This window comes from Stegodyphus dumicola, chromosome 9 (assembly GCF_044657685.1).
Source record: "Stegodyphus dumicola isolate Sdum_Otavi_A_Nest chromosome 9, ASM4465768v1".
NCBI classification, from domain to species: Eukaryota; Metazoa; Arthropoda; class Arachnida; order Araneae; family Eresidae; genus Stegodyphus; species Stegodyphus dumicola.
Genome location: NC_140776.1, coordinates 60942055 through 60969615, shown reverse-complemented (window position 1 = coordinate 60969615; position 27561 = coordinate 60942055). Strand labels below are relative to the sequence as shown.

Below are 27561 nucleotides of genomic sequence, written 5' to 3'. Positions count from 1 at the left end.
GAGGCAGCATGCCTTCGTGGTGTAGTGTTCAGCACGCTCGGCATGTATCGAGAGATCCGTCGAGGGCATTGCTCATTTTTCACATCTCCTGCTTCGAAATAACCTAATGTCTCTACAGTGGCACCCGAACTAAGAAAGGGTGGTGGATAATGATTCTCCACCGCCAGGATTTGGCGATTGGGTCCCATGATTCCCAATCGCCCTTTAAAAGGGGGAGTATATAAGATATTTCTCCTGCCTTCGTGGTGAGGTGGTCAGCACGCTCGAGGCGTATCGAGAGGTCCATGGTTCTAGCCCCGGCGAAGACTTGTTCATTTTTCATCTCTCCTGCTTCGAAATAACCTAATGTCTCTACAAGGTGTATTGCTGATATTTTGTTAAGACATTTTCCGAGAAGTTAAGTGCGAAAGAATTTCATGTTGCATATACAAGGCGTTCAAAGCTGGTCTAAGCGGACCCAAGAGGCCTTCACAGCAAGCGGGCGTCATCGAAAAAGGGGCGCCAAGAGTCGCTTCTCTAAAATTCATCAACTATATGAATTTTTATCAATAATTGTATGTTTACGATCAAACAGTTTTGAAATAAATGAAGCAGAATAACATAAATGAAACATAATAATATAAATTGAGTTTGATGCATACATATAAATTAAAATGTCTTTAGAATGAAATTAAAACATAATTTTACGTCCTTAATTATACCTAAGTATAATTCTAAATACTGTAAGAAGGCGGTATTTCAGAATTTTGAACTGTAAGATATGTTTACATATCTATGTACCACGCTATCCCACACTGAATTAGAGAAATTTGACTTGCTTACTTTAAAATATCAGGACACATAGCACCACTCTCTTCCGTAATCAAGCATTAAACTAGCATTTGAAAAATGGATAGGTAATATGTTATCGGCAATTCATAAAAATTGAGCAATTTACATTTACAGAAGTGGTTCCCGTTTAGTTATACAAAGACGTAAATTTGTAAATCTTGAATAATTTTAATTATGGTCAGTTTTCAATATGCCTACCATTGGGTGTAAGCCTCAAAAAAACTATGATGAAAAATGTTATTGTCACATAGTATAGGGAAATTTACTATAAGCTGTTTTAGTTAATAAATATTTAATAAACTATAGTTTTCTGAGGTTAGCAAAACATTATAGTTATTCCTAAAACAGTTGATATATGTAATTAAGACACAGCCTTGAGAATTGTTCTTTTGAATTTATCCCTATTGTTGTGTTTCCCTATTTCTATCAATACTATATTATCCAACATTTATCCAAACATTCTACTACGTCTGACATAATGAATCGAAAGCTTCCTTGATGTCAATAGCCACCATTACCATACATTTGTCATTGCCTCTTTTGTTTTTTTATTTCTTCGAGAAGGCTCCTGATTGCGCCTTCTGTTGACTTCCCCGCCCAGAAGCCAAATAAATTGGCTTTCGCTAATGTCGTTCTTTGCTGAGATAACCAGGAAATTATTACTCCCTCTAACACTTTACTGATTGAATGTAGAAAGCTGATTTGTCGGCTACAGGAGAATACATCAGCGACAAAAAAGTCGCAGAGAAAACAACGTAAAGTCGAAAACATCGACTTACGAAACGGAGACATCGCTGTTGTAAAACTTCGAGGTCGAAAATATTGTGGTAAAACACAAAGCACCCAAAAATCATCACATGAAGACAATATCGCAGACAGTTTTTTTTTCAGGCTTTAAAAGCTGTAAATGTATATTCGCATAACGGATCTGTAAGCGCATGAAGAATGAAAAATATTTTTAACTTCTATATTCCATATTTTTAATTACTAATTTTTTGCTAAAAACATGAAGGAAACTTAAGCATTAAAAAAAATGAGTAGAAAATTAATGGTACGTTTACAGCTAACAGAATTTTAAACTTACCTACTTAACTATTAAATTTTATTATTTAGTTAATATCTTTTACAAACTTCTGCTGCTGACAGATTTTAGGAAACATATATTCTGTCTAAAACTGAAAGTTATCAGAAACGCAAGATCAATTACTACATGAGGTCATCTATATTGAAACGGTTGACTATCAAATTGTAAAACTACTTTCTTTTACTTTGGTAATCGGACGTTCTTTTAGAAAGAATTAAATCTAGTTTAGTTTCAGTTTATTCGTCTTCTTAAACTGTCATTAACATCTTCATGTTAACCATTTGAAAGCTCATTCATTAGTTATGCTGAAACATGTCAAGACGTAGCTACAGAACATTTCAGTAGCGGATTTGATTTATTGCATTATGTCAAAGCACACTGGGATAACTCTCTAAGGGAAGGACAGCATTTGTGAAGCACTTTCTTAGGAACTCGCTCATATCCGTCTTAAATATTAGGAAAACCACAAATACTCTCATGCGGCCAGCTCCTTCGCCGGATCTAACTACCACTGATCAGCGATTTCCCCTCGGAAACTATGGAGAACGGAGACTAGCTCGTTTTTATATCAGTCATTGAAACGACTCAAATTTAAAACTGTAGCCGTAAAATTGAGGCGCAAATTTTTTTCAGACATAATATATAGTGACAGTGAATTCTCTTGGCGACTTTATCCCTTTGATGACCAGTGTTTCTGAGAACATAATTTAACATAGGTATTAAATATTACCTTTCTAAACTGATCAAATCAGCAGTAGACTAAAACGATATGGAGTAGTTAACGGTCACTTTAAGGAGAATTCTTTACATTTAACTTAACATTTATATAGGTCTCATAAATGCTTTAAAAATATTTTTTCTGATATGTTTTTTTAGTTATTGTTTGACCTTTTATATTATATAGTGAACTACTTCGAGGCTATCACCTACCCACGACAAAATCTCTTAAAATGCTTTATTGTACATTCAACATTTGAAACAGGGTATTGAATTTCATTTGTTTAAGGCGATCATCTTCCTAGAAGAATAAGTTATCTAGAGCCGAAATGTTCGCTTTAGAGGTAGTTCATTTTATCTAACTTTCCCATTTAGATACTGTTTTTAGCTCAAAGGGCGTTATCCCAGAAGGGCTATTAATTTCAAAGCGGCATTTTGTGTCGATTCACTTTTCAAACTGTTGTCACCAAATATTATCGGCATGCATTATATTTTTATAAAAAAATCTAAATAATGGAGAATCTGCATGAATGTTTCTGGCATTGTGAAAAACAACGGTACCCGGAGCCATCAAATTTTGAATAACGTAGTCTTCCAGCCGAACATGAGCACTTGGAAACCCGAATTTTGAATTTCGGATTTGTTTTATTATCTCTTTCAAATTTTGTAAAACTTTAACGAATTATTAATTAACAAATTTAAAGATTTCAAAGCAAAATTGGCAACACCGTACATTTAAGGTAGAAATCGTTTTCATCCAACTATACTACTATGAGCAATAAATATTCTCGAATGATTCCTTTATCCCAGAGAAGTAACTTCATTACAAAACATTTTCTTCACTGTACAGCTCACACTAAAATAATGGCTTCTCTACCTCTTTTTCCCGACATAATAGATCGACAATTGATTAGTAACATTAATAGCAGCTAAAAATGATGTATATGCCGAATTAGACATACGAGAAAAAATTTCTACTTTCATTCATCTAAAATGTAAAATATAAAAATTCAAATAAAAAATACTAATTTATTGCTTAATCAATCAAATTTCGCTACATAAATGCTTACGCTTAATATTTAAATTTATTATTTTTATCAAAATATGATTAATTGTTGAATGTATGGTTCTTTTTTCTATTTTTTATTATTAGTAGAAAATTAAAAAAGGAAAAGTTGATCTTGAAAGACGCATTTTTGTAATTTGCAGGCAGGCGCCTGATACCCTAGCGCCAACCCAGAAGGTGTTTGATAAAATGTAGAATGAATTTTAAAAGATGGTAAAACACTCCGAAATAATCTTCTTTTATCTTAGAATGCATGATCGAAAATGAAATGTAAAGACGCTAGGTTGTGTTTCATGGTGAACACAAGGAAGTGAGACTCAAGCAGGGAACGACAAGGAAAATAAAAAACAGGAACAGGAATAATTTTAGCATATTCTTGAAAATCTAACTGACAACATATAGCAGAGAAGAGATATGTGTATTTTCCTTGGTATATTCGCACACAGATGTTGCACTAATAGAAACTATGGCTATGAATTCCTCGTTATATCCAAGAGAAATTTCATAGAAGAAATTCATGACAGTTCACCTTGCCAATCCACTGGCCTGGAAAGATGACATCTTTAGTTCCTTACATCTGATCGGAAATGAGATTGCTCTCCCATCTCACTCGACCACATATACCGCGATATGGCTGTTGGAACACCCTTCAGCAGTTCTGGCAAGACCTCCTATACGTAAATAGCGTACTTATTGAAACAGGAAATACAAATCGGCTTTCTGGTCACTGATATTTCTCTTCCGATGTTAAAGATGAGACTTATTTATGCTTGTGGAGCTAATGCTTACTGGCAAGCAAGCACCCTCTAATTCCTTTATGTTTCATTCTCTGCCATGACACTATTGCAAAGTAAGACTGCTTTAGAGCGGTCGACCACTTCTTAAAGGTTTTCTCCATCTTTTCTGAATTGCCCATTAAAATACTGCAAGGCATTATTCTAATTCATACTGAAATAAAAGTAAAAGGATTTAAATGGGAGGTATGTGATTTTCAGAACAACAAAAATTAAATTAATTAATTACAACATGTAAAATTAGAATACCGAAACACGAACTATGCCATCAATATTCTAAAGCGTTTAACTTGTAATTTCGAACCTTTTTTTTTTTTTTTTTTTTTTTTTTTTTTTTTTTTTAATATATATATATATATAAGAAACTCTGAAGCTAAAAGAAATTATTCGTTAATTAAAAGAAAGTAGTTATTCGTTAATTAAAAGAAAATAGTTATGTGGGTTTATAGTTTTAGAAAATAGTAATTAAGAACCTATTAGTACTTTATTAAATTTTAACTTATGTTACGAAAATAAGTTTTAGTTAAGTTTGGTGTTCGATAAACAAAAAAATCTTCATCAGCATTTTTGTTATCTGCAAATTACTCGATTTTTCAACATACAGAGGAAAAAAACAGCAGACTTATTCAATTTATTGTGACTAATATTTCAATTATTTTAATTTGTTTATTAATTTTACGCGAATTTCTTATAATTTAATTCTATTAAACAGAAATACAATCTTTACTTTTTCTCCTTTTTTCAACTCCGAAGCAAGTTCGTTTTCGCCTTTCAAACATTTTTTATATGCACTCAAACCAAAATCAATTCAAATGTCATTTTCTCTATTTTTTCTTCAACGGCTACAAGCGTTGCATAAAATTCGAGATTAATTACTCGGAAAATTCATTTTTCTCCCTTTTTAGGGCATTTTCTTGAATCTGATGCTTAAGCTGAAATATTGTGTTGCTGTATGTTTAAAAAAACATATTATCATAACGTTCTTGCCTCAAGAATGTTATGTTGGATTTGCTTTAAAGTTTTGATAAAAATGTTACTGCTTGTTTTTAAATTATTTGTTTGGTGAAAAGTAGTATATTTAGCGATTCTTCTTAAAATCCAACAAAATATTTGTTCGACTTTCTTTTGCCTATTAATTTTTTAATTACAGTTATGAGATTTATAAATTTAAAATTACTTAAAAAGGATTCAGTATTTATTGCTTATATAGCACATGAAATACGCTGAGCGATAAAATTCGCATATTGAAGTGCATTTAACTAACATCATTATACATTTTTAAGAAACTAATTGTATAAAATAGTATAAGTATTCTAAAAACTGGTGAGTCTTAGAATTCGATAGTATTTTCTGAAATTTATCAGAATCAGATTATTTATACAGTATAATTGCAGACATTTTTCAGTGACAACGGCTTATGTTTATAAAATTCATGTTATCGCATTAGATCACAGATTTTTTGTTAATTGCTCCGCCATTAGGAACTGCACAGAAAGGAAAGGATGCCCCGTGGAGGATTTGCTAATGGACACCGACTCGTATCCATACACTTGGAGAAAACACTCATCCCGCAAGCCGTTTCGCCGGGATTCGAACCCCGGACTGAGCTACAGGGTTGACAACTTTTTTTACTAGGAGGGTATATTTCAGAAATGCGGCAGTTCGGCGGGCAGCATGAGGCGGCTAATATAATAATGAAAATAAAAATATAATAATAACTACAAATATGTAATTATATCAAAATGTGAATGGTGAAAGTTGTAATGTTCTAGCAATTTATTTCATTATTGCGACAAAGTTAATGAAAAAAAATCTAATGTATAGATCACGATTTCCTTGTACAGCCTATGTAATATTAGAAATATATTTATCATTCAACTAATTCAGTTCTCACTTCGCGGCAATGTAAAAATAATCTTCATTAAAAATTGTAAAATAGAGGAAAATATAAAACACCAAATACAGTTAAAACAATTTTTACAATTAAAATTACAGTTTCTACGCAAAAAAAGCAATGTGGCCAGCAGCCAGATTTTTCAGTGCACAAAACTAAAAGTTTTCTTTTGGTGTCACTCGGCAGAAAAACATTGAAGATACAGAAAGATTTAATTAACTATTCTGCTAAGTTTCAAATGTAAATAAATATTGCTGCTATGGTAAATAAAATTAGCCGCGCTTAAACAACTTATGGAGATTAACTAAAGGCATAAAAAACTTAATAGGAACAGAAGTACAACATAATTCAGTCACAACATAATTTAAAGCAAAAAATGCACAGTTTGCTAACATACAAGAATAAAAGACTGAGCTCACTGAGACGAGTAAGAGATTACATATATATCTGTATTTGTATGTGTATACTTTTGATGCGACCAATTGCAGCCGAAAGGGAAGAGGCACAACTACATGTTATAGCAGTCCCATGAACAAAATTTCAACGTTCTGAGGCTAGTCATTTTTGAATTATGTACAGACGCCCCGAAAAAAGTCTCTTATTAATACATTTCAAATCCATTTATAATCCTTTTGGGGAAAATAGTCCTTTATTATGTCCATAATTGCAGATGCCATGCAAAAATATCGTTCAAATGGATTCAAGAGCGGTCAAAATGGGTATTTTCACTGACATATGATACCCGAAAGTTTTCGCAATTATTCCTTTAATTCAATTTTAATTCCGTTTGATGACATAAAGTACGTTTTTGCTGCGTTTATTTTTTTACATCAACATTTCTTCGTTCATTCAAGGAAGTAAAAATATTTCTATCCCACTTTTGTTTTTAAATACTGTTAACCAAGCAAGAAAGTTGCATATTGTTATTGTTGTGCAACTGAAATTAGTTGTGGAGTCAAAACAATCAACTGAAATGAAATCATTTTCTCCATACCAACCATTGCAAAAACATTGTCGTCTGTGTCTTTTCGTTAAATTTTAATTTGAAAGGAAAATCGTAATTTGCTTGCACCTTGAAATAAAAATTTATATATAAACAGTGGTTAAGTATATAAAGGTAGCTGTGGTTGGACAGAGGAAAATGGAGACAGAAAATAGTTAATTGCACGGGGTTGCGGAATCAGATGGCTATAGGAAACGAAATTTGATTATCTAGTCATGTAGTGTTGTTTAGATGTCGCTAAGGTATAGTTTTGTTAACATTTTAAATGACTGTCACTGTCATTTTAACAAAATAAATTTTTTGTACCAAAGTTATTTATATTGGATTGTACCAAAGTTATTAACTAGTGTTTATTTTCCAAATAATTAAAATTTAGATTTTAGATATTTGAACGGCGGGCCCTTTAAAATTGTTTCGTGTGCAACTTGGTGCCGGCGGGCCTTGCGTTGCTAACTTCTAGATAATATTATTTTAAATAAAGTTTTTTTTTTCTCTAAACCTTGCCTACTTTAAAAATTTTTCAATGTGCTTCTTTTTTATTGAAGAACAAATAATTAGAAAGGAAATTAATATACTCGTGAGATCATATCTTAAGATACATAGAATGAAATATTTTTCAAATACCATTCTTATTTCAAGTTCTTCATATAAATAAAACTTCAACAAAATTTCAAACACACAAAACCACAAGAAGAGTTCATGTGTATAATACATAATGTTTTTTAAATGTTCTTTTTCGTCTATAATGCGTAATCTATATTACAATTTCACAGGAAATACCTTTAAAAATAACTAGAACATTATTGGAATTTATTTATAAACAGATGAAATACATTTAAGGAAATGAGTCTAGAAAATGAAGTTAGACACTAAACACTTTTATTCCTTTATCTAACATAATTCATTCTGACGTTTTTCTTATTTTGTTTTTCTTTGTCATTATTAACATGCAATAAAATTACTTTTTCCTATACCTTCAAAAAATAGCAAAACGTCTAGCACTTTTCTTATAATTGCCATTCTCATCGAAGCATTATTTTAGAAACTAAAATAAATAATGCAATAATTTCAAGTAATTGCTGAAAATATGAAAACGTTCCTTTAAATGAATCTCAGTGAAAATCTGAGAGTCTCAAATAGCATATTTATAGCTCTTTTTACTTTGCCGCAATTTATTGTAATGACATTTATTGTCCTGCTATTATAATTTTAATTTAATGACATAAAGTACGTTTTTACTGCGTTTATTTTTTTACATCAACATTTCTTCGTTCATTTTAAAGAATATATATCCACTTTTAAGTGTTTCTTCAGCATTTTGTTTCTGCATTAAATCTCAGGACGACAAAAAATAAAATACACTTTATTTTCCCTCGAATGAAAATATATTCTTCTAAATTCGCAAAGAAACGAGAATTCTTTTAATACAGGTTCTTTACAGTCACTTAGTACTTTATCTGAAGAATTCATTTTTTTCCTATTTCGTACTATAATGCTTGTCTTATGTTATTATCCAGTGTTTCTTAACTTTGTTTTGTTTATTCTGTGTTTAGAATTATTCTTTTAAAACTAGCTCCAGAAGCTTCTAAAATATAACCATTACCCATCTAGGAAATGTAGGAAACTCATCTAGTCGACATTTATATACCGCGTAATCAAATAATCACCAAATAATCCTCATGATGATCAAAATGTTGTCAAAAAAAAAGAATTTGTACACATTCACATGCTAAATTTTATATTATTTTTTTTTCTTGTCTTCGCCCATTTTTGTCCGAACTCACAAAGGACAGTGTCCACTTAGTTTATAATGTAAGATTCAATTTCTCGACATCAGATTACCAGACATTAAATCGTAGTTAGGCTTATGAATAATTTCAAAAGTATTATTAGACACTTCAAGAAATTTTCTATAAAATGCGTTGCGAAGTAATGCTCAATCATAAAAATTCATTTTGTTCGGGGAAAGCTCTTCTCCATCTTGCACCAAGCAAACGGCTTTTAAAGCTAACAACGTAAACTACAACTGAAATTTCAAGTGATAATATCATTTGTAACATTGTTAAGATGCCATCATTTGAAATAATTTGCTTTTAATATCCAATTTGGAATTTCCACAGTTTTTACAGGCTTAATGTGCTTGAATTTTAGATTATCTGGATGTGAGCACGTTAACTGCATAAGATTAGATCAGGAACGATAATGCGATTCTGGCAATTCATAATAGCCTCCCTGCCTTAAATTTTGGGTTAGAAGCTACCCAAGGAAATAGCTGAATTGAAAATGCTTAAATATTTACTTTGCAGCGTTCCTTGGAGAAAAGATTGTGCATTATTTCTTCCATAAAATTTGTGTATGCACGTAATATGCTATAAAAATAATATACGAATTCATGACATTGATATGGGCAATTTTCTATTTATATTATATTGCTTTATTTTGGAATCATAGGTTCCATCTGTGAATAAATGTAGTTGTTTTGTTTTGTAACTGAACCAAGTAAGATCTATATCAAAGATAAGTAAAAGGTGGTGGATCATTGTCAAATGATCCTTTCAGGTGATTATGCCTCACTGGCTAAATTCTAATCTCTAGCAATTCTTATTCCAGTCTCTAACATGTGCATTATGTTTTAATAAAACATTAAGTTATCCTCTACAAAAGTATGTCAATGAAACTCCTCTTTTTGGGAAAATATTTATTGCAATTTATTAAATAAATTACAAAAATAATAAATTTATTGCAATATGTTAAATAAATTGCTAAAATAATAAATTTACTGCAATTTAAATAAATTACAAAAATAATAAATTTGAATAAAATTGAGCTTACACGTTTATATTATCGACAGTATTGTGGTTTTATTGTTTTTCTTAATGAAAACAAACTACTATCTACTGATGACTTTAACCTCTGAATTTTAATAGTTTGTACTTTTCTCGATTTCTAATAGAACGTAGTCGCTATATAGAGAACGTGTCTTGTTCTATCTATTCTGGCTTGTTGGTGTTCGTGTCTATATAATAGTAATACTATCTAATTTACTTTAATAATATTTTGCAGGAAAACAATCCTCCCGAGGCAGGTAGTGCGAAAATCTTAATGGTAACTATTTTACTCTTTTAAAAAAATAAATACAGCATTTTCTCTGCTTTTACATCGTCACAAAAATTAAAATTAATATCATGTTAACATTAAACTCAACTATCATACACTTTCTTATAACGAAAGAAAAGTAAAACTTCGTACTTCTTGGCAAATTTTGCTGCATGAACTTAAGAAAAAGATGTAAATAAAGATAAAGCGTTGAGAATAGTGTCTTTAGGAAGAGGTTTTTGTTCAGCGTTTCTTTCAGATTATTATCAATAACTGGTGAAAATTAAGATTCGATTTTCTTAAAACGCATTTTACCGAGTCAGTTTTAATATGCCTTCGATTTTTATCATAAATCTTTATCTTGTAAATAATATATTCACGGATAATAGTTAACCCCAATTCGAAAGAAATTCGTTCTTGTGAAATTATTATCATATTTTAATCAGGAACAAGAAGTTTAAACAACAAGCTGCTCTTTCATTGTGGAATGAAAGTCTTTTGATTTTTCGTTGTATTAGATATTCACAAAGACTAATCGGATTGCAAATAAGTGGGAGTAATTGCAATTTGACAGATTTGTTTTTTACAAAGCTTTAAAAAATACTTATTGTGAAACCTATAGAAAAAGCACTGTGTCTGCCATTGTTTCTACAAATGTTGCAAAGAGTCTAGAACAAGCGAAATTGACTTTAATGATAAACGGCGTTTAGGAAAAATCGAAGATCTTTGAGAACAGTGAATTACTAGAAATAAAGCTCAAATATTGGAGGAACTGAAGAAAGGATTTAAAATATTTTTATTATTATTTATCTGTTTCATAAATATATTTAAGCATTCTACAAGGCCTTTGAAAGCATCTAATAAAAATGCTTTTAGAAGTATTATTTACATCTTTTAAAACTTGATAATCTATTAAATGGAAGATAAAATCAAGATTTATAATGTAATACACTTCACATTTCACTGTATTTCAATATTTTTTCTTTTTCTTATGAAAATACTAATTATTTTGATTCTTAAGTTAACTTAATCAGTACTTTTCTGTCATCTGAGCGCCATCTGTAGAATGCGTCAAGTTTGATGGTCTGTTTGTGCAGCTTCTTGGATAGCTATGCACTGTTAAAGTGTACGAAAAGCCAAGACTGTGAGGGATATTCACAGCGATTTATTTCACTTAAATGTCATCAGAGAGTTTCATATGTTCGGCATTGCGCAGAGGTCCATTATATATGTATTATATTGTGTGATACATTAGTGTTATTAAAAGTTCATTTTTATGAAGATTTGTGTACCGTTAGGGTTGCTAACATCCAGTTAGATTTCACTCCAATGTTCGTATCTGATACTAAGTTGCTCCCCATTAACACAAAAGTGCCATTTAAGCATTTCTGTTTTTCTGTTTGGGGTGTACTCTTTACTCCTTTTTTATTATTAAACTTTCGGACAATTTAAGAAGATACAACTCGTGGCATAAAATACAACGGTTATCACTGCGGAACTACAGCCTGACTGAAGCTGGACATGTGATTCTCAAGATACCTTATCGTTGTGCATAAATATCAACCAGGAATAGCATGAGAAATTTTAAGGTATTTCAAATCTGAAAGTTGTAAAATCTGGTTTAATTTATTCTCTTGAGCTAAGTGCGAAGCATAAAGTATTAAGAACTTAACTAGTCACTTTGACTAAAAGTTTGAAACCGTTTTTTACCTTTCAGTTTCTCATATTTCGATCATAGTCAGTTGTTTTGTTTTTACCAGAAACAAAAAACTGTATTTTAGATATTTTCATAGATAAAAGCTGAAACCTTTAGCAAAATTTTATTTTCCTACATTGAAGAACAAACTTTTGTAGCTAAGAACCTTTCTTTAAGGAATTTGCGATGCTTGATATGAAAATGACAATAGTGATAACATTGAAACATTATTCAAAAATTATTTACCGCAAAAATATTAATAAGAAAATTAAAAATGACTCATTTGTACTATCACTTACATATTGTGACAAAATTAACATTCGATGTCAGGGACAGACTGTTCTCATTTTGTGGCCATAACATCAATCGTCGATCAAGAAAACTGTCACATATCTTCAAATCTATGAAAGTAAATAATTTTGTACATAACTAGATAATTTTAGTGAAATTGTTGTATTTTTTGCATAATGTAAAGCTTGAGAGGAACGATGTTCTGCCAGAAAAAATAAGAATGCAGTGGAAGGTCCATATAACATTGAGTAAATGGCTGTCTCGCTAATTTGGTGACATATCGCTAATCTGGCATATTTTGGCAACAAGTTCTTGTTTCCAAAATTCGCCAAACTATCTGGCGAAATTTTTTCCCCAATCCAGGTATAACTGCAGTGGGTATCGTGATTGAATAACTGTAATTGATCCTCTATGCAGCTGTAACCGTATCCGGCCTGATATGACTTCTAGTAATTTCGGGAAGTACTAGAAATTCCTCGGTGGCCAGTAAAAACCTATATAACACCGAGAAGAGCAGTAGTTTCTCAAATGTGAGTTGTTAGTTCAGAACGACTTAGGAGCATTGAGCTACCCGTGAAAGCTAGCCTTTTAGATGCGTTTTGCATTGTATTGTGTTTACCTTTCTTAGTAGCTTGAAGTGTAACTATTGATTGTTTTCTGTGATACTGTTAGCTCCAGTACGAGTATTTCCAGAACTTTAGAAGTGTTTATTTTGAAATAAATGTGCGTTTTCGGAGTGTTTGCTTTCAATCTATTACGAACCCTTACGCACGCAATTTTTCGTGTCAGGGTTAAATATCGAAGACGTCTTTACTACATTCCAAGAAAAAAAATGGAAGGGGCCATCAACTCCGTTTAGAGAAAGATGAAATCTGGCTAAGATTCCGTTAAATAAAAGATTTAAGCACGTCAATAGGAGATGAAAAAGAAATTACCTACATAATAGAAAAGTAATTTTAGGCTACGGAAGATAAATTGACATGGTTGAAAATAAAGCTGGAGAAATAGGAGAAAGAGTTTCTTCTGTCAGAGAACTAGTCGAAGAGAGAGTGTCGGTAGTGGAATTAGAAATTGACTTAATCTCTGCTGTCGCCAAAGAAGTTCGCACCTTAAAGAAATTCATAGCGACAGCAGGAAACAATTCTGATGTTTTAAATTTTTTCCCATGCCTTCTCGTCCCCTAATGCTACCCACATATAATGGTAAGACCTCCTAGCATGTGTATAAGGCACAGTTTTCTATAGTGGTGGATGCAAATGGATGGGATTCCCAAGCTAAAGTCTGCCATCTCGTCGCTTCTCTGAGAGTAGAATAAGTGGATATCTTAAAAACTCTGTCCGCAACCTAGAGACTTGTCCTCGAAGCTTTATGCGGCACGTTGGTGCAGCGCTTTGGCGAGATGTATTTAAAGGACTATAGAAGGCTACATTTTAATTCTCGCCAACACGCCAGAAGTTCTCAACGGATGTTGAAAGGTTACCTCATATCTATTTTTCGGACTGCCGAACAGAAACAAGGGAAATACTGTCCTTGCAGAACTTCATCGATGGCATCCGGGATCCAGATATACAGAAAGCCCTGATAATGCTGCTGAAGTTCAGGAGCCAGTGAATCAAGAGACTCTTCGTCTAGACCAGCGATTCTCAACCGAGGGTACGCGTACCGTTGGTGATACGCAAGAGAACCATAAGTGGTGCTCAAGAAACGCAGTACTTTTAACTAATAAATTCACAAATAAATACCCCAACATCCTGTTTAAGTTTTTTCTTCAACGCTCGTAAATTTATGCAATCTGAACTTTGTTCAGGATCAATAGCCGCTCATAGATTTTAGCAAAATAACACGTTTTTATTTTCACAAATATTCTTTTAGCCATAGACGTTACAAAATGTGTCTTATATCTTGTTTTTAAAACGTGTAATAGAAATGAATGTTGTATTTAATAGGAAATAAAAATAAGTTCCTATAAAAAGATAATAGTATTAGTTCTTTCAGAATTGATCGATTTCTTATCAAGTCTACACTTTATATCGCACCATTTCCGGGCTCATATTGTCGTATTTTCAATTAGAATAATTTTTTTACGTTGATTTGCTGTCTCTAACAGCGGGTATTTTGTTTTCTTGTTCCTTTGTATTCCTCACTTCTCTACGCGATTTGAAAGTATCGTTTGTTTGAAGAACTCGTAATATATTGTAAATTAAAATATTTGTGAAAAATTAATGAAACAAAGCTAGATTTTCAAAATGGAAAAAATAGTTAGGATTGACTGAGCGGAAAAGTGATGATTCACAGAAGATGAATCCAGGGCGATCTTTTACTAGCACAAAGAATATAGAAAAGAAAAGAAAAAATGTTTATAGAAAATATAATAAGTTATTTATCATTTGAGTTTACTTGCAATGGAGATGAAATGGACACTCAACCTCAGTGTGTTGTCTGCGGTGAACTATTATCCAATCATAGTATGAAACCATAATTTCTTAAAAGACATCTTGAATCAATGAATTAATGAATGCCAATTTAAGGGATAAATCTGAAGAATATTTTAAGAGGAAATTAACGCAGTTAAAGAATAGTAAACAAATTAACAAAGGTTTTGTTACTTTAAGTGAAAAAGCTTTGGAAGCTAGTTACCTAGTAAACCTAATCTTTGCCAAGACTGCGCAGAATCACACTCTAAGAGAAAACATTATAGTACCATCAGCTAATGATATCGCTTTAATTTTATTAAAGCGATATCGTTAGCTGCTACATTATTCAACGAAATGAGGCATTATTAACATCGTTCAACGAAAAAGCGAAATTCCATAAAAGAGATACTTTTCAAAAAAATAAAAAACAGTGAGTATTTCGCATTGCAATTGGGTGAAAATACTAATATAACGAACTTTGTTCAATTATTAGTTTACGTACGTTTCGGAGACAATAACCGAGTAGCCGAAGAGTTTTTATTTTGTCAATCTGTTCATGATAGAGAAACTGCAAATGAAATTTTCAAAGTAATTGACAATTTCATGCCTGAAAATGAAATAAGTGCATTGCCGTGTGCAGTGACGAATCTCTGGCTTTAACAAGAAAGCGTTCCGACGTATTTCTCAAATAAAGAAAGTCGCAACTGAAATTAAATTTACTCACTGCTCCATTCATCTGAAGCTTTAATAGCCAAAACAATCCCCATAAACCGGATAATCTTTTTGAATCAAGCTGTCAAAGTTGTTGATTTTATTAAAAGCCAAGCCTTAAATTCAAGAATATTTACGATTTTATGCCAAGAGATGGGCAGTGAACAATAAACGCTTTTCCTAAATTCCAAAGTAAGATGGTTATCCAAAGTTTTAAATCGTCTTTTTGAACTTCGATCAGAAATTCAAATTATCCTCTGTGATTCAAAATTTGAATTGCAAAATTGGTTATTTGATTAATTATGGTTGGCATTGTAAGGATCTTAAGTTTTACTAAAGTTTATTTTTATTTTAAATCTTTACTATCACTTCTTATTTTCTACTTCCGGCCAGAATTAAAAGCTTTAACTTATTTATGCAAATTTGTCTGGCGAACGCCAAGTACTTAAGTTGTGGCTTTTTGCCAAGCGAGAGAGAGGAAGGAGTTAGTCGAAGCAGGCCGCTTACCTTAGAAGTTTTACTCAGTTGCTGGTTGCCTTCCAGGCCAGAGGTTTAATCCTCGTGATAATTTTTAAACGTATTGTAGTGTTAACAGTTCTCTGTACTACATACGGCTTCCTGTTAATATAAGGCCAATCTTCCACGTAGGCCCTTGTTTATTATTCCAAAGTTAAGTTAGAGTTTAGTTAAATATTTTTATATTCTTACGTTCAGACCACAAGTAGTTGGTCTCTGTATTCCGAAGTACGGAAATTGTTGTAAAGAGTGAAAAATAAAGGGTTTCGTATACCCTTCCTGTGTATCTTGTCTACTTCCCACATTTATTGAACATAGCTTTAGTAAGCTCCCTGTTCCGGGTTTTGGGAACATGCACAGACCTGAACAGGGAGCTTAGTAAGCTCCCTGTTCAGGTCTGTGCATGTTCCCAAAGAAAGTAAGACGGAACATTGAACCTGATAGTGGCGCCCAACGAAGAAGAATAACCATGGCCGAGTTTCAAGAAGAACCCGTGCTGCCTGCAGAAGCGGCTCAGAATCCAGAAATGCCAGCTGCCGCCCTGGAAGGATTTGATTACATCGTCCAGACCATGCGCGCTTCGATGAAACCAGAAGCAACATTTAATGGAAACTCACCAGTAACCAGATTTTTGAAAAAATTGGGTGACCACTTCATGCTCTACCCCGTGCACGAGTTTCAAAAAGTTACCTTAGCTACCAGCGCTTTGAGGGGCCAAGCGCGTAACTGGTTCAAATGTAAAGGCAGAAGTCTCTTGGGTCAAGCAGGAAGTCCCACCTATACTTACGAAAATTTCAAGACTGCCCTAGTAAAAGCCTTCCCTGTCGTAAGGGATCGTGCGAAATTAGAAACGGAACTTTTCAGCATATATCAGCAAAGAATCGAAAATCTCTCAAGCTTTATTTTAAGAAAAATTCACGTCTTCAAACTCTTGTATGGAAACCGTCTGGATCCTGAGATAATTCAAGTGATTTTGCCGAGGTTACTTCCCCAAGTGCAAGACTTTATTGAATTAAGGAATCCGACTACACTGGAAAAGTTATTTGAGCTAGCAATCCAGTTTGAAAGTAGCAGAACGGCGGACATTGAAAGAAGACGCCAATATCAACAACGAAACCAATTTGGTGCGCCAAGACCACAGCAAAGTCAAGCACACGGCTACGGAAGCAAAGCGAATCAGTGGGCAAGGAAACCCGAGCATTCAAAAACAGCCGGCGAACGTCGACAGTTCAATAGCAATCCAGGAAAAAAGTCTCAAGGCCAGTGGAAAAAGAAGGAAAGCATGGAAATGAAAAATGATTTAAACTGAAACGGATTTCTGCTGACGGGAGGGTGCGGAAATCCGAAGGCCAAGAAAACCCCTCTTCCTTCAAGTTAAATACAGTAATGGTGAAAAATTTGACTCTTCCGAAGATTGAAGTGTTGGTGAATAATATCCCAGCCACCGCACTCCTGGATATAGGCGCGCAGTGTTCCTGTGTGGCAGAAGATTTTTTTAGGAAGTATTTTCGTAAATATCGCATATATAATTCGGATAATACGACAGTGTTAGCTGCGCAAGGAGAAAGATGTAAGTGCATAGGTAAATTACCGCTATACGTCCGTATCAAGGACGAACAAGTAAAGGTTATGTTTTTCATATTAAAGAATCTGCAAGCACATATTATCTTAGGAATAGATTTTCTTTCAGAGGCACAAGCAACGCTGGATTTTAATGAAGCGTCCCTTAAGCTGACGATGAAACCAGTTTGAGAAGAAAAGGCTGAACCGCCGATGTTAAACCTTGACCACCTGCCTAATGAAGAGCAACGAAGAATCCGACAAGTGGTAAGTGAATTTGCTTCGTTATTTAGTGATATTCCAGGATTTACTCAAGTTACTAACCATACTATTGACACCGGAGATTCAATGCCCGTTCGCCACAAAGCATACCGGTATGATATGAATAAGGAAAAAATTATAGAATGGCACATCAGCGATATGCTACGTAAAAAGATCATAACGCCCATCTCAAGTAGTTATGCTAGCCCGGTGGTTTTATGTAAAAAAAATAATGACTATCCATTGACACATCCAAAAAGGTGGCGATTCGCAGTTGACTACCGTAAATTAAACTCCATAACTAAATATCCGGTATATCCGTTACCTATTATTGAAGAAATTCTAAGGAACATAACTTCCACCAAATATATGACGACTTTAGACTTAACGACTAGTTATTTTCAAATAGGGGTTAGGCCTGAGGACGTGCCTAAGACTGCTTTTATAACCAAGTCTGGCACTTATGCATTCCTGCGTATGCCGTTTGGCCTTTCAGGGGCACCGGCAACATTTCAGCGATGTATGGACATTGTGTTAAGGCCTGTTCTTGGAAAGTCCACATTTATCTATTTAGTCGATATCATTATTACTAGTGATAATCTCGACCAACATGTACAGGATTTAAGACAGGTGTTTTCTTTATTAAATGAGGCCGGTGTAAAAGTTAATGTCGAAAAGTGCAAATTTGCAGCCCCTGAATTAAAATATTTAGGTTACAAAATATCTCAGAAAGGAATCGAGACAGACGAATCAAAAATAATCGCTGTACAAAAGTATCTGACTCCAAACACGGCGAAGAAGCTCTCTTCTTTTCTAGGACTTTGTTCATATTATAGGTCCTTTATAAAAGATTTTGCAGCTATTGCTGAACCATTGTTAAAATTAAAAAGGAAAAAGGCAAGATTCTCGTGGACGGCCGAAGCCAATAGTGCTTTCGAAAAATTAAAGCAAGCATTAACGCAAGCCCCTGTGTTGAAATTTCCTGAAAAGGATGAGAATTTAGAAATTTCAGCGGATGCTTCGGATTATACGGTAGGAGCGGTACTTTCGCAAAATCAGCAGCCCGTGGCATTTTTTAGCCGAACTTTAAATCAAACACAAAGAAACTATTCCGCGACCGAGAGAGAGGCACTGCACTTGCAGTTCTGTTAGCAGTGCAAAAGTTCCGAGTCTATTTTGGAAAGGCGCCAATAATAGTGTACTCTGATCATGCGGCGGTAACTAGATTGTACTCAGGGAAAAACTTATCCCCAAGGTTAATAAGATGGGCACTCAAGCTACAAGAATATAATCTGGTAATCAAGCATACCCCCGGAAAGGAAAATATCGTAGCAGATGCCCTATCCAGAATTAAAATAGATGAAGAAGGTAATACTGTAAAGGTGGCAATGCTCACAGCATGTACAATAAATTCCCGAGAAACTGTAATAACCGAACTGGGTAAGGATCCTGAGTTTGGAAGCATTTATGAGTATTTAAAGGATCTGAAAATTTTAGCCACCAAGATATTGTGGCGATAAGAAATAAGGCGGCCCATTACGAACTAATAGATGGTCTATTATTTTATACAAAAACTACGAATTCCAACAACGAATTTCGACATGTTATCCCAACTAGTCTTAGATTAAATATCCTGCAGGAGCTCCATGACAGCCCTTTAGCTTCTCATGCTGGTATTCGAAAAACTATACAACGCGTACGCGAGGCAGTCTATTTTCCTGAACTGCAAAAGTTAACAAGGGCGTATGTCCAGTCCTGCCCAACATGTCAAGCACTTAATTATATTAATTTCCGCCCGGCCGGGTTTCTAAATAGTATTAAATCCGAATTTCCAAATGAAATATTTGGCATCGATTTATTGGGCCCTTCCCCAAAAAGTTAAATAAAAGTCGCTATCTCCTTGTTATGGTTGATCATTTTAGTAAGTGGACCGAAATTGTTCCCTTAAAACGAGCCTCCGCAAAATTAGTTACTGATTCTATTTTAAATAAATATATTTTAAAATACGGGGCGTCCCTAAAAGTTATATCGGATAATGGTCCTCAATTTGTAAGTAATGTATTTGAAGACATGTGCCAAAAACTGGGCATACGTCATTTAAAAATGGTCCCGTATCGGCCGCAATCAAATATAGCGGAACGGGTCAATAGAAGTATAGTGAAAATTATCCGTAGTTATGTTAAAAATTTTCATAAAAGCTGGGATAACTATGTCAATGAATTTGCTTTCGCCCTTAGGACCGCAAAACATGATACAACGGGCAAAACTCCTGCTGAGTTATTTTTAGGCAGAAAGATTATAACGCCGTTAGATAAATTATTTTATGTGCAACAAAGAGCCCCAGAATTTAAAATGGGTGATATAGAAAAATTAATTAAAGAAGCAAAAAAGAATACTGAAGTAGCACAGAGAAAACAAAAACTTTATTATGATTTGAAACGACGGGGAGTAACTTATAAAGTAGGGGATGAAATGTTAAAAATTAAGCATTCACTTTCTTCAGCACCAGAAGATAAAACCGCCAAATTTTTTCCACGATTTGAAGGACCATAAGTCATAGAAAAAATAACTCACGCTGTAGTGGTGTTAAAAGCCAGGAATGGTGAAACATGCTCCGCAAACATTGATCAAATAAAACCCTACTATGATCGTAATAAAATGCAAATTTTCAAAGATCTTTTGCAGGATCCGGCACGGCAGTCACAATCTCCAGAGGAACAACGACAAGTACAAGGGCAAGCCATTAGGAGGCAGGAGCAATTGAAAAGAAAGTTTCCCCGCTGGAAAATTGAAGGTAACAAGAAAAAGAAGCCGTTCCACCGTCCAGAAAAGAGAGCTCACGAACACCCCCAGAATGAAGAAGGGAGAAGTACGACGAATGCAAAGAAAGCCAGGAGAAATAACGGCAACTATAACCCGGCTCCCAAACGGAAGATCTACTCATCGGACAGGACTCTCCGCAGCAAATGTCGCCGAACTGCGGAAGGGCCACCAGCGGCGGAGGAAAAGGTACAAGGAAAATTTGAACGGCCAGCAACGAGGTCCAAGCAGGAACGCGAAAGAAGTGTCCCGGTTCCGCCAAGACCAGCTGCCATCAAACGGCCAAGACCACAGGCAGAGGCAAAAAAGAAGGTATTCAAGGGTGACCGAACTGGAGGAAAAAGAAAGCTTCTAGAGTAAGGCACTGAAGGGCGAGCCCGCACAAGAAGGAGGATAAATCAAACTAGAATCTGCGCTACCTTCCAGGACAGGGCTCAGAAAAGAATGTCCGAATATCACAAAGATAAGTAAAATTTTATGTTACTTTGCAAACTTAAGTTAATCTTTCATTCTTACTGCAAGTGGCAGATTTCAAGAAGTTTTACCTCATGTGAGGTCTACCTTTATCGCCAAAAAGGCGAGAAATGAGTTGTTACCGATTTTGGTATTATGTTTTTCAATTACTCGCGCGTAAAACTAAAGTTGATGTATAATGGGAATGTGTAAATACTTAAATATTGTAAAAGTTATTGTATAAATTTTATTTAAAACATTCTGGAAAGAAAGAAGTTTTAGTCTGAAAGACTTTTTGAAATGTAGTATTTCAATGTAGAAGAATTGGCACTTGCTTGGAAAAGAATTGAAGTTAACAATGTACTACTAATGTATGTTTTAAAATGCGTAAAATTAACGGCATGTTAATATGTTGTTATATACAATGTGAACTGTTATTTTAAACGTTAAGAAATACTGTGATATGTTAAAAGTGAAAGTAATGCCAAAAAATTTTAAACTTATTCATGTGACTGTAAAAAGAGAAAATTATTGTGAATATGTGTTAAAGGTTGAATGAATGTAGTTAGGCTCTCTGACGCTACACTTCAGAGTTAGCCACTTTCAGAATAGTACCTCAGGGTTTAGAGATGAATATAAGGTGTGTTATGAGGTCTTGTTATGTTGAATTTTAACACGTTAGTCTTTTGATTGTAGGAGGCAGTGTTGAACACGTATACATAAACACATTCGTGTTTGGTGTTCTTTTACAACACATGTCAGAGAGCACGGGGAGAGATAATTAAAATAAAGTCGTGAATGAAATAAGAATGTTAAGAGAAATGTAAATATTTATGTTACTTGCCATTTCATTGTGCAACATTTCATTAAACTAGTTTTCCTTCCAGATCTCTGGAAGGAACCAGATTTGAATAAAAGCTCCTGTTTAGATGCAGTACAGATGAAAAATTGGTTGTCCATGGAGCTGATATTCTAAAAACAATTTTTTTTTTAAATTTCTAGTTACTCTGGCGGGAAGTATGTAAGGATCTTAAGTTTTACTAACGTTTATTTTTATTTTAAATCTTTAATATCACTTCTTATTTTCTACTTCCGGCCAGAATTAAAAGCTTTAACTTATTTATGCAAATTTGTCTGGCGAACGCCAAGTACTTAAGTTGTGGCTTTTTGCCAAGCGAGAGAGAGGAAGGAGTTAGTCGAAGCAGGCCGCTTACCTTAGAAGTTTTACTCAGTTGCTGGTTGCCTTCCAGGCCAGAGGTTTAATCCTCGTGATAATTTTTAAACGTATTGTAGTGTTAACAGTTCTATGTACTACATACGGCTTCCTGTTAATATAAGGCCAATCTTCCACGTAGGCCCTTGTTTATTATTCCAAAGTTAAGTTAGAGTTTAGTTAAATATTTTTATATTCTTACGTTCAGACCACAAGTAGTTGGTCTCTGTATTCCGAAGTACGGAAATTATTGTAAAGAGTGAAAAATAAAGGGTTTCGTATACCCTTCCTGTGTATCTTGTCTACTTCCCACATTTATTGAACATAGCTTTAATAAGCTCCCTGTTCCGAGTCAGGTCTGTGCATGTTCCCAAAGAAAGTAAGACGGAACATTGAACCTGATAGCATATTTAGCTGATATTTATGGAAAGTTAAATGAATTAAATTTAGAATTGCAAAGACAAAGTATTGGTTTGTTTACCATTAGAGATATAAATAAATGCAATAATAAAAAAACTCGAGCTAATAATCAAAGAATTGGATAATATTACTTTAGGATTCTTACCACTTTTAGAAAGATTTCTAACCAAAAAGAATTTAAAAATCAAAGAAGAATTAGCTACCGACATTAAGAATCATTGTTCCTCATTGATAAATAATTTTCAAATGTATTTTCCTGAGGATTATAAAAAAAGAAAATTGAAGTAGAAATCCATTTTTTTTTTCAAATGTACCTGAAATTTTATCTCATGAAGAAAAAGAACAATAGGCAGAAATTTCCAGTTATCGAGATCTAACTGAAGATTTCAAAAATAACACGCTTGTTAACTTTTGATCGAACCGAAAAAAAGGATTTAAACTCATTTCAAATAAAGCTATTAAATTGGTATTGCCTTTTTGCACAACTTATATCTGTGAACAAGGATTTTCTTCCATGTTATATTTGCAAACTAAGTGCAGAACAAAATTAAAATTGGATCCTAATTTATGGTTAAAACTAAGTAAAATATTACCAGGCATAAAGAAATCGATCTCTCTTAAACAGGCTCAAATTTTACACTAAATTTTAGAATTAAAGTATTATAACTTGGATTTTGATAATTAAAATGGCAACCAATTTAAATACAATATATTTTATGTGTGTATATTTAATACAAATAGGCAACAGGTTGTGCAAATGGCAAAATATATTTTTATAAATATTTCTATTATGAAATTGAAAAATATTCATTGTAAAATGTAGGTAGTGGTACTAAAGTTTTTCGGTTTTTGTTTAGATGGTACGCGTTAGTCAAAAGTTTGAGAACTGCTGGTCTAGACGATTTAAACAGTCAAGTCAGTGCCTTGAGACGGAACAGGAGGGAAAAGAAACCGATCCTAAAGTGCTGAAACTGGGGTGGTGGAAGGCACGGAAAATAAGAGAGCTCCCCAAAAAGAACGTAGGAAACAAATTAGTGGCCATCTCGCGGAGAGGAGATATGGAGGAGCCTCGTTTGGAAGCGCTTCATATTTCTGCAGTGAGTGGCGGCAGTAATGGACTCTTCATCATGGACATATAAATGGAGTTCCTTTCAATATGATCATTAATACAGGATACAATGTTACCATCATCCGAAAAGATTTGGGTCAACAGTTGGAAGATAAACTCATCTGGGTACCACCTTCGTTACCCTCACAGTGTGTCTAGGGATAAAACGGAGATCAATTGAAAGTAAAGGTTAAAATTAAGTTTGGAAGCGCAGCCTACCATCATACGGCATATGTAGCAAAATTTACTGAATTTTGCATACTCGAATTAGACTTTCTAAGATAATATAATTTTTACTTGGACTGCAGACTGTCTCTGAGGACATTACCCTGTCCATAGCAGGAGTTAAATCCGTCCACAAAATAACAGCTCAAGGCAATAGTAATCCAGTGACGTGCGTTAGACAAAACAGTAATCCTCTAGAATCCGTGTCTTCAAAGAGCCTAGCTTTAAAATTATTGAAGAATGCACAACTAAGCGATGAAGACACTGCTGAACGTGTAATTCAAGAATTTCACGATGTTTTTCCTGATACTGAGAATTATCCACCAATCAAAGAACATACAAAACAGGAAAAGGTAAGAAAACGTTTAAAGGATATGCAAAAAAGAAGTCGACGTTATCGAGCTTGCATCAAGTCCATGGGCCTCTATCATCCTGGTCAGATAGAACGAAAATTAAACTAGATTTTATTTTGGGTGGTTGAACGAGCATAGGAAGAAAAACAGCTACCGTCTTCCTAAAGTTGACGACATTCTGGGCACAGGTGGTATCTTTTGGACTACGTAATGCGCCAGCAACGTTCGAACGCCTTAGGGAGACCATATTCAGAGGTCTTTCCTAAGAGGCTTAATACACATGGATGACATCTTCATCGTTGGGTAAGCTTTCCAAGAGCATTTAGAAAATCGCAGAAAAGTTGCTTCAGAAACTGAAAGAAGACAATCTAAAGTTACGTCCTGTAAAATGTAAACCGTTCAGACAGAAAGTGACTCACCTCAGACTCATCTCTGCCGAACGTGTATTTAAGGATCCGGAAAATCATCAGCAGTTAAAGCCTGGAGACGCTCTAAAAATGTAACTCTGCTGAAAACTTTCTCGGGGCTTTGTACCTACTATTGGAGATTTGTGAAGGACTTTTCTTCCATTGCAAAACCCCTTTACCATCTAACAGAGAGCAAGCAAAAGTTCTTGTGAAGATACATTTAACAAACAGGAGGAAGGTTTAAAATCTGCGACAATCCTGACGTATACTCAGTTTAACAAACCATTTATTATTGACCCAGAGTCAGCAGCAATGAAACAGCAATGAGAGTTCGGTGCTGTTTTGTTCCAAGAAATAAACGGTGCAGAACATATCATAGTTTACTTGAGCAATTGTTTATCTAAACCGGAGAGGAACTACTTTGTCACCAAGAAAGAGTTCCTCGCCATAGTTAAAGCCATAGAACATTTCCATCCTTATTTCTATGGCAGAATATTCCTGCTTGGAGCAGATCATGCATCATTGACTTGGCTGTTAGATTTCAAGAATCCCAACTGTCAAATAGCCAGTTGAATACAAAGACTTCATGAATAGGACATAACTATCTGTCATTGGCAGGGATCATGACATGGAAATGCTGACACCCTCTCTAGAAGACCTCTGCCCAGAAAGCTGCCGATATTCAGGCAAGTCGAAGGGAAATAAACAGACCCATGGAGTGACGAGAAAATCAGGAAAAACTAGGTGGAAGACAGCGACATTGAACCCATAACTGAATTAATGGAATATTTAAATAGAAAACTTACCTGGCAGAACATTTCGATCTACATTTCTGCAATTAAATAATACTGGGCTCTCTGGGACTCGCTCTAAAACCGAAACGGCGGGCGTCTTGTACCAGAATTTCGAATCAGATGATGGAAAGCCATTCCGATCGCGGCTGATCCTTTCATATTCCCGAGCCCCAGACGCTCTTAACGAATTACATAGCAGTCCAACAAAAGACTTTGAATAAAGTCTGAGAGCCCTTCTACTGGAGTAACACAAAGGATGTTGTGCAAGAGGAGTGCCAATTTTGCGATGCATATGCGCGTCGGAAAAGACCGAAGAAACGCAGCTGAGTGACGCTGAGATGTTACAAAATAAGAGAGTTTTTTGAACATATCGCTTTTTATATCCTGGGACTTCTGCATGAACTGTTTATGGCGACAAATATATCATGGTTGTCACTGATTATTTCACCAAGTGTCCTGAAACGTACCCTATTCCTGACCAGAAGGCAGTCATGGTAGCAGACGTAAAGAGACAGCATTAGATTTCCACGTTCTACGTACCTCTTCAGGTACATTCCGATCAGGGAAGAGATTCTTCCTCAGCTGTAACTAAATGTGTCTGCAAGCTATTCGACATCTACAAAACCCAAATACCACCTTTACATCTCCACTCAGACTGCATGGTAGAGAGCTTTAACCGAACTAATAAGTTGAACCTTAATAATATTTTGCTGGTGGGTTCCAGAAATCAATATGCCTGGGACCAAAAGTTACTCCTATTCTCACTGGTCTATCGCAGTGCTGTCTACGAGACTACCGGCTAATTTATATTCTAGTATACTCTTCGGTCGTGACCTTCGTCTGCCGTGTTATCTCTTGTTTGGTCTCTCTTCGGATTCATCCTCATCTCCTGAGGAACACATCAAGGATCTCTAGACACAGTTTGAAGACGTGCACAGTTTTGTACGAGAACGAGTCAAATTGGCGACAGAGAAGTTGAATACGGTTACAAAATCAGAGGTGCAGGACATCGTTTCAACTAAGGTGACAAGGTTTGGTCATGGAATCCGATTCGACGGGAAGGACTCTGTCCTATGCTGTAGTAACCTTGGTTCTTACACAGTCCTAAACAGGTTGAACGACGTTGTAGTTCGGATCCGTAAGTCGTCAAATTCTAAGCCTAAAGCTATTCATTATGGGAGGCTGGCCTCTTACTATGGCCATAGTACATATTCCACGCATAGTGTAAATACCATACTAACACCATGGTTCTATTTGTTTTAAAATTTCTATATTTATGCATTTAGTTATTGTTTCACTTGATTCGTTTTATTTTATTGACTGGAATTATTGCTTTAGTATTGCATAATTTTCCGTTGTTATATGTATGGCTTCCTATCCAGGGACTGTACTACCCGGGACGTGCAGTTCTTGAGAAGGGGGCAATGTTACGAACTTTGTATATGTATAGACAATTTTAATGAAATAATATATAAAATTGTTGTATTTTTCTGTATAATGTATATCATGTAAAGCTTGAGAAAAACAATGCTCTGCCGGAAAATAAGAACTTAGGGACAAGACTATTTAACATTGAATTAAAGGCTGCCTCGCTAATTTGGAGAGAAATCGCAGAATTCAATCTATTACGAATCCATACGTACGCAACAAAACTAATAAAAAATTTCAGCATTTGTTGTTAGTATTCAACGACTTGGAATCGGTAAAATTTGACCTTTTTACCGTTATTATTTCGGATAGCATTTAGCTGTTATTCAGTATTACGTGTCGATTTTTAGTTAACTTTCCACTTCAGCGATAAATCACTCAACTGCTGTTCAATCCAGCCGCCAGC

The 27561-nt window shown here is 34.5% G+C and overlaps 2 protein-coding genes across 3 annotated transcripts in view; one reads left to right on the top strand and one right to left on the bottom strand.

Annotated features, from left to right (window-relative positions):
• LOC118196133 (major facilitator superfamily domain-containing protein 12-like) overlaps positions 1 to 27561 on the top strand; it is a 207559-nt gene that overhangs the window by 4917 nt on the left and 175081 nt on the right. The window lies entirely within an intron of this gene.
• Positions 3749 to 27561, bottom strand: part of LOC146995362 (uncharacterized) — a 46648-nt gene continuing 22835 nt past the window's right edge. The window contains exon 2 of the mRNA XM_085823514.1: positions 3749 to 4646. Within this exon, the coding sequence (XP_085679640.1) occupies positions 4637 to 4646 (10 nt within the window). The 3' untranslated portion in view covers positions 3749 to 4636. The remainder of the gene's footprint in view (positions 4647 to 27561) is intronic.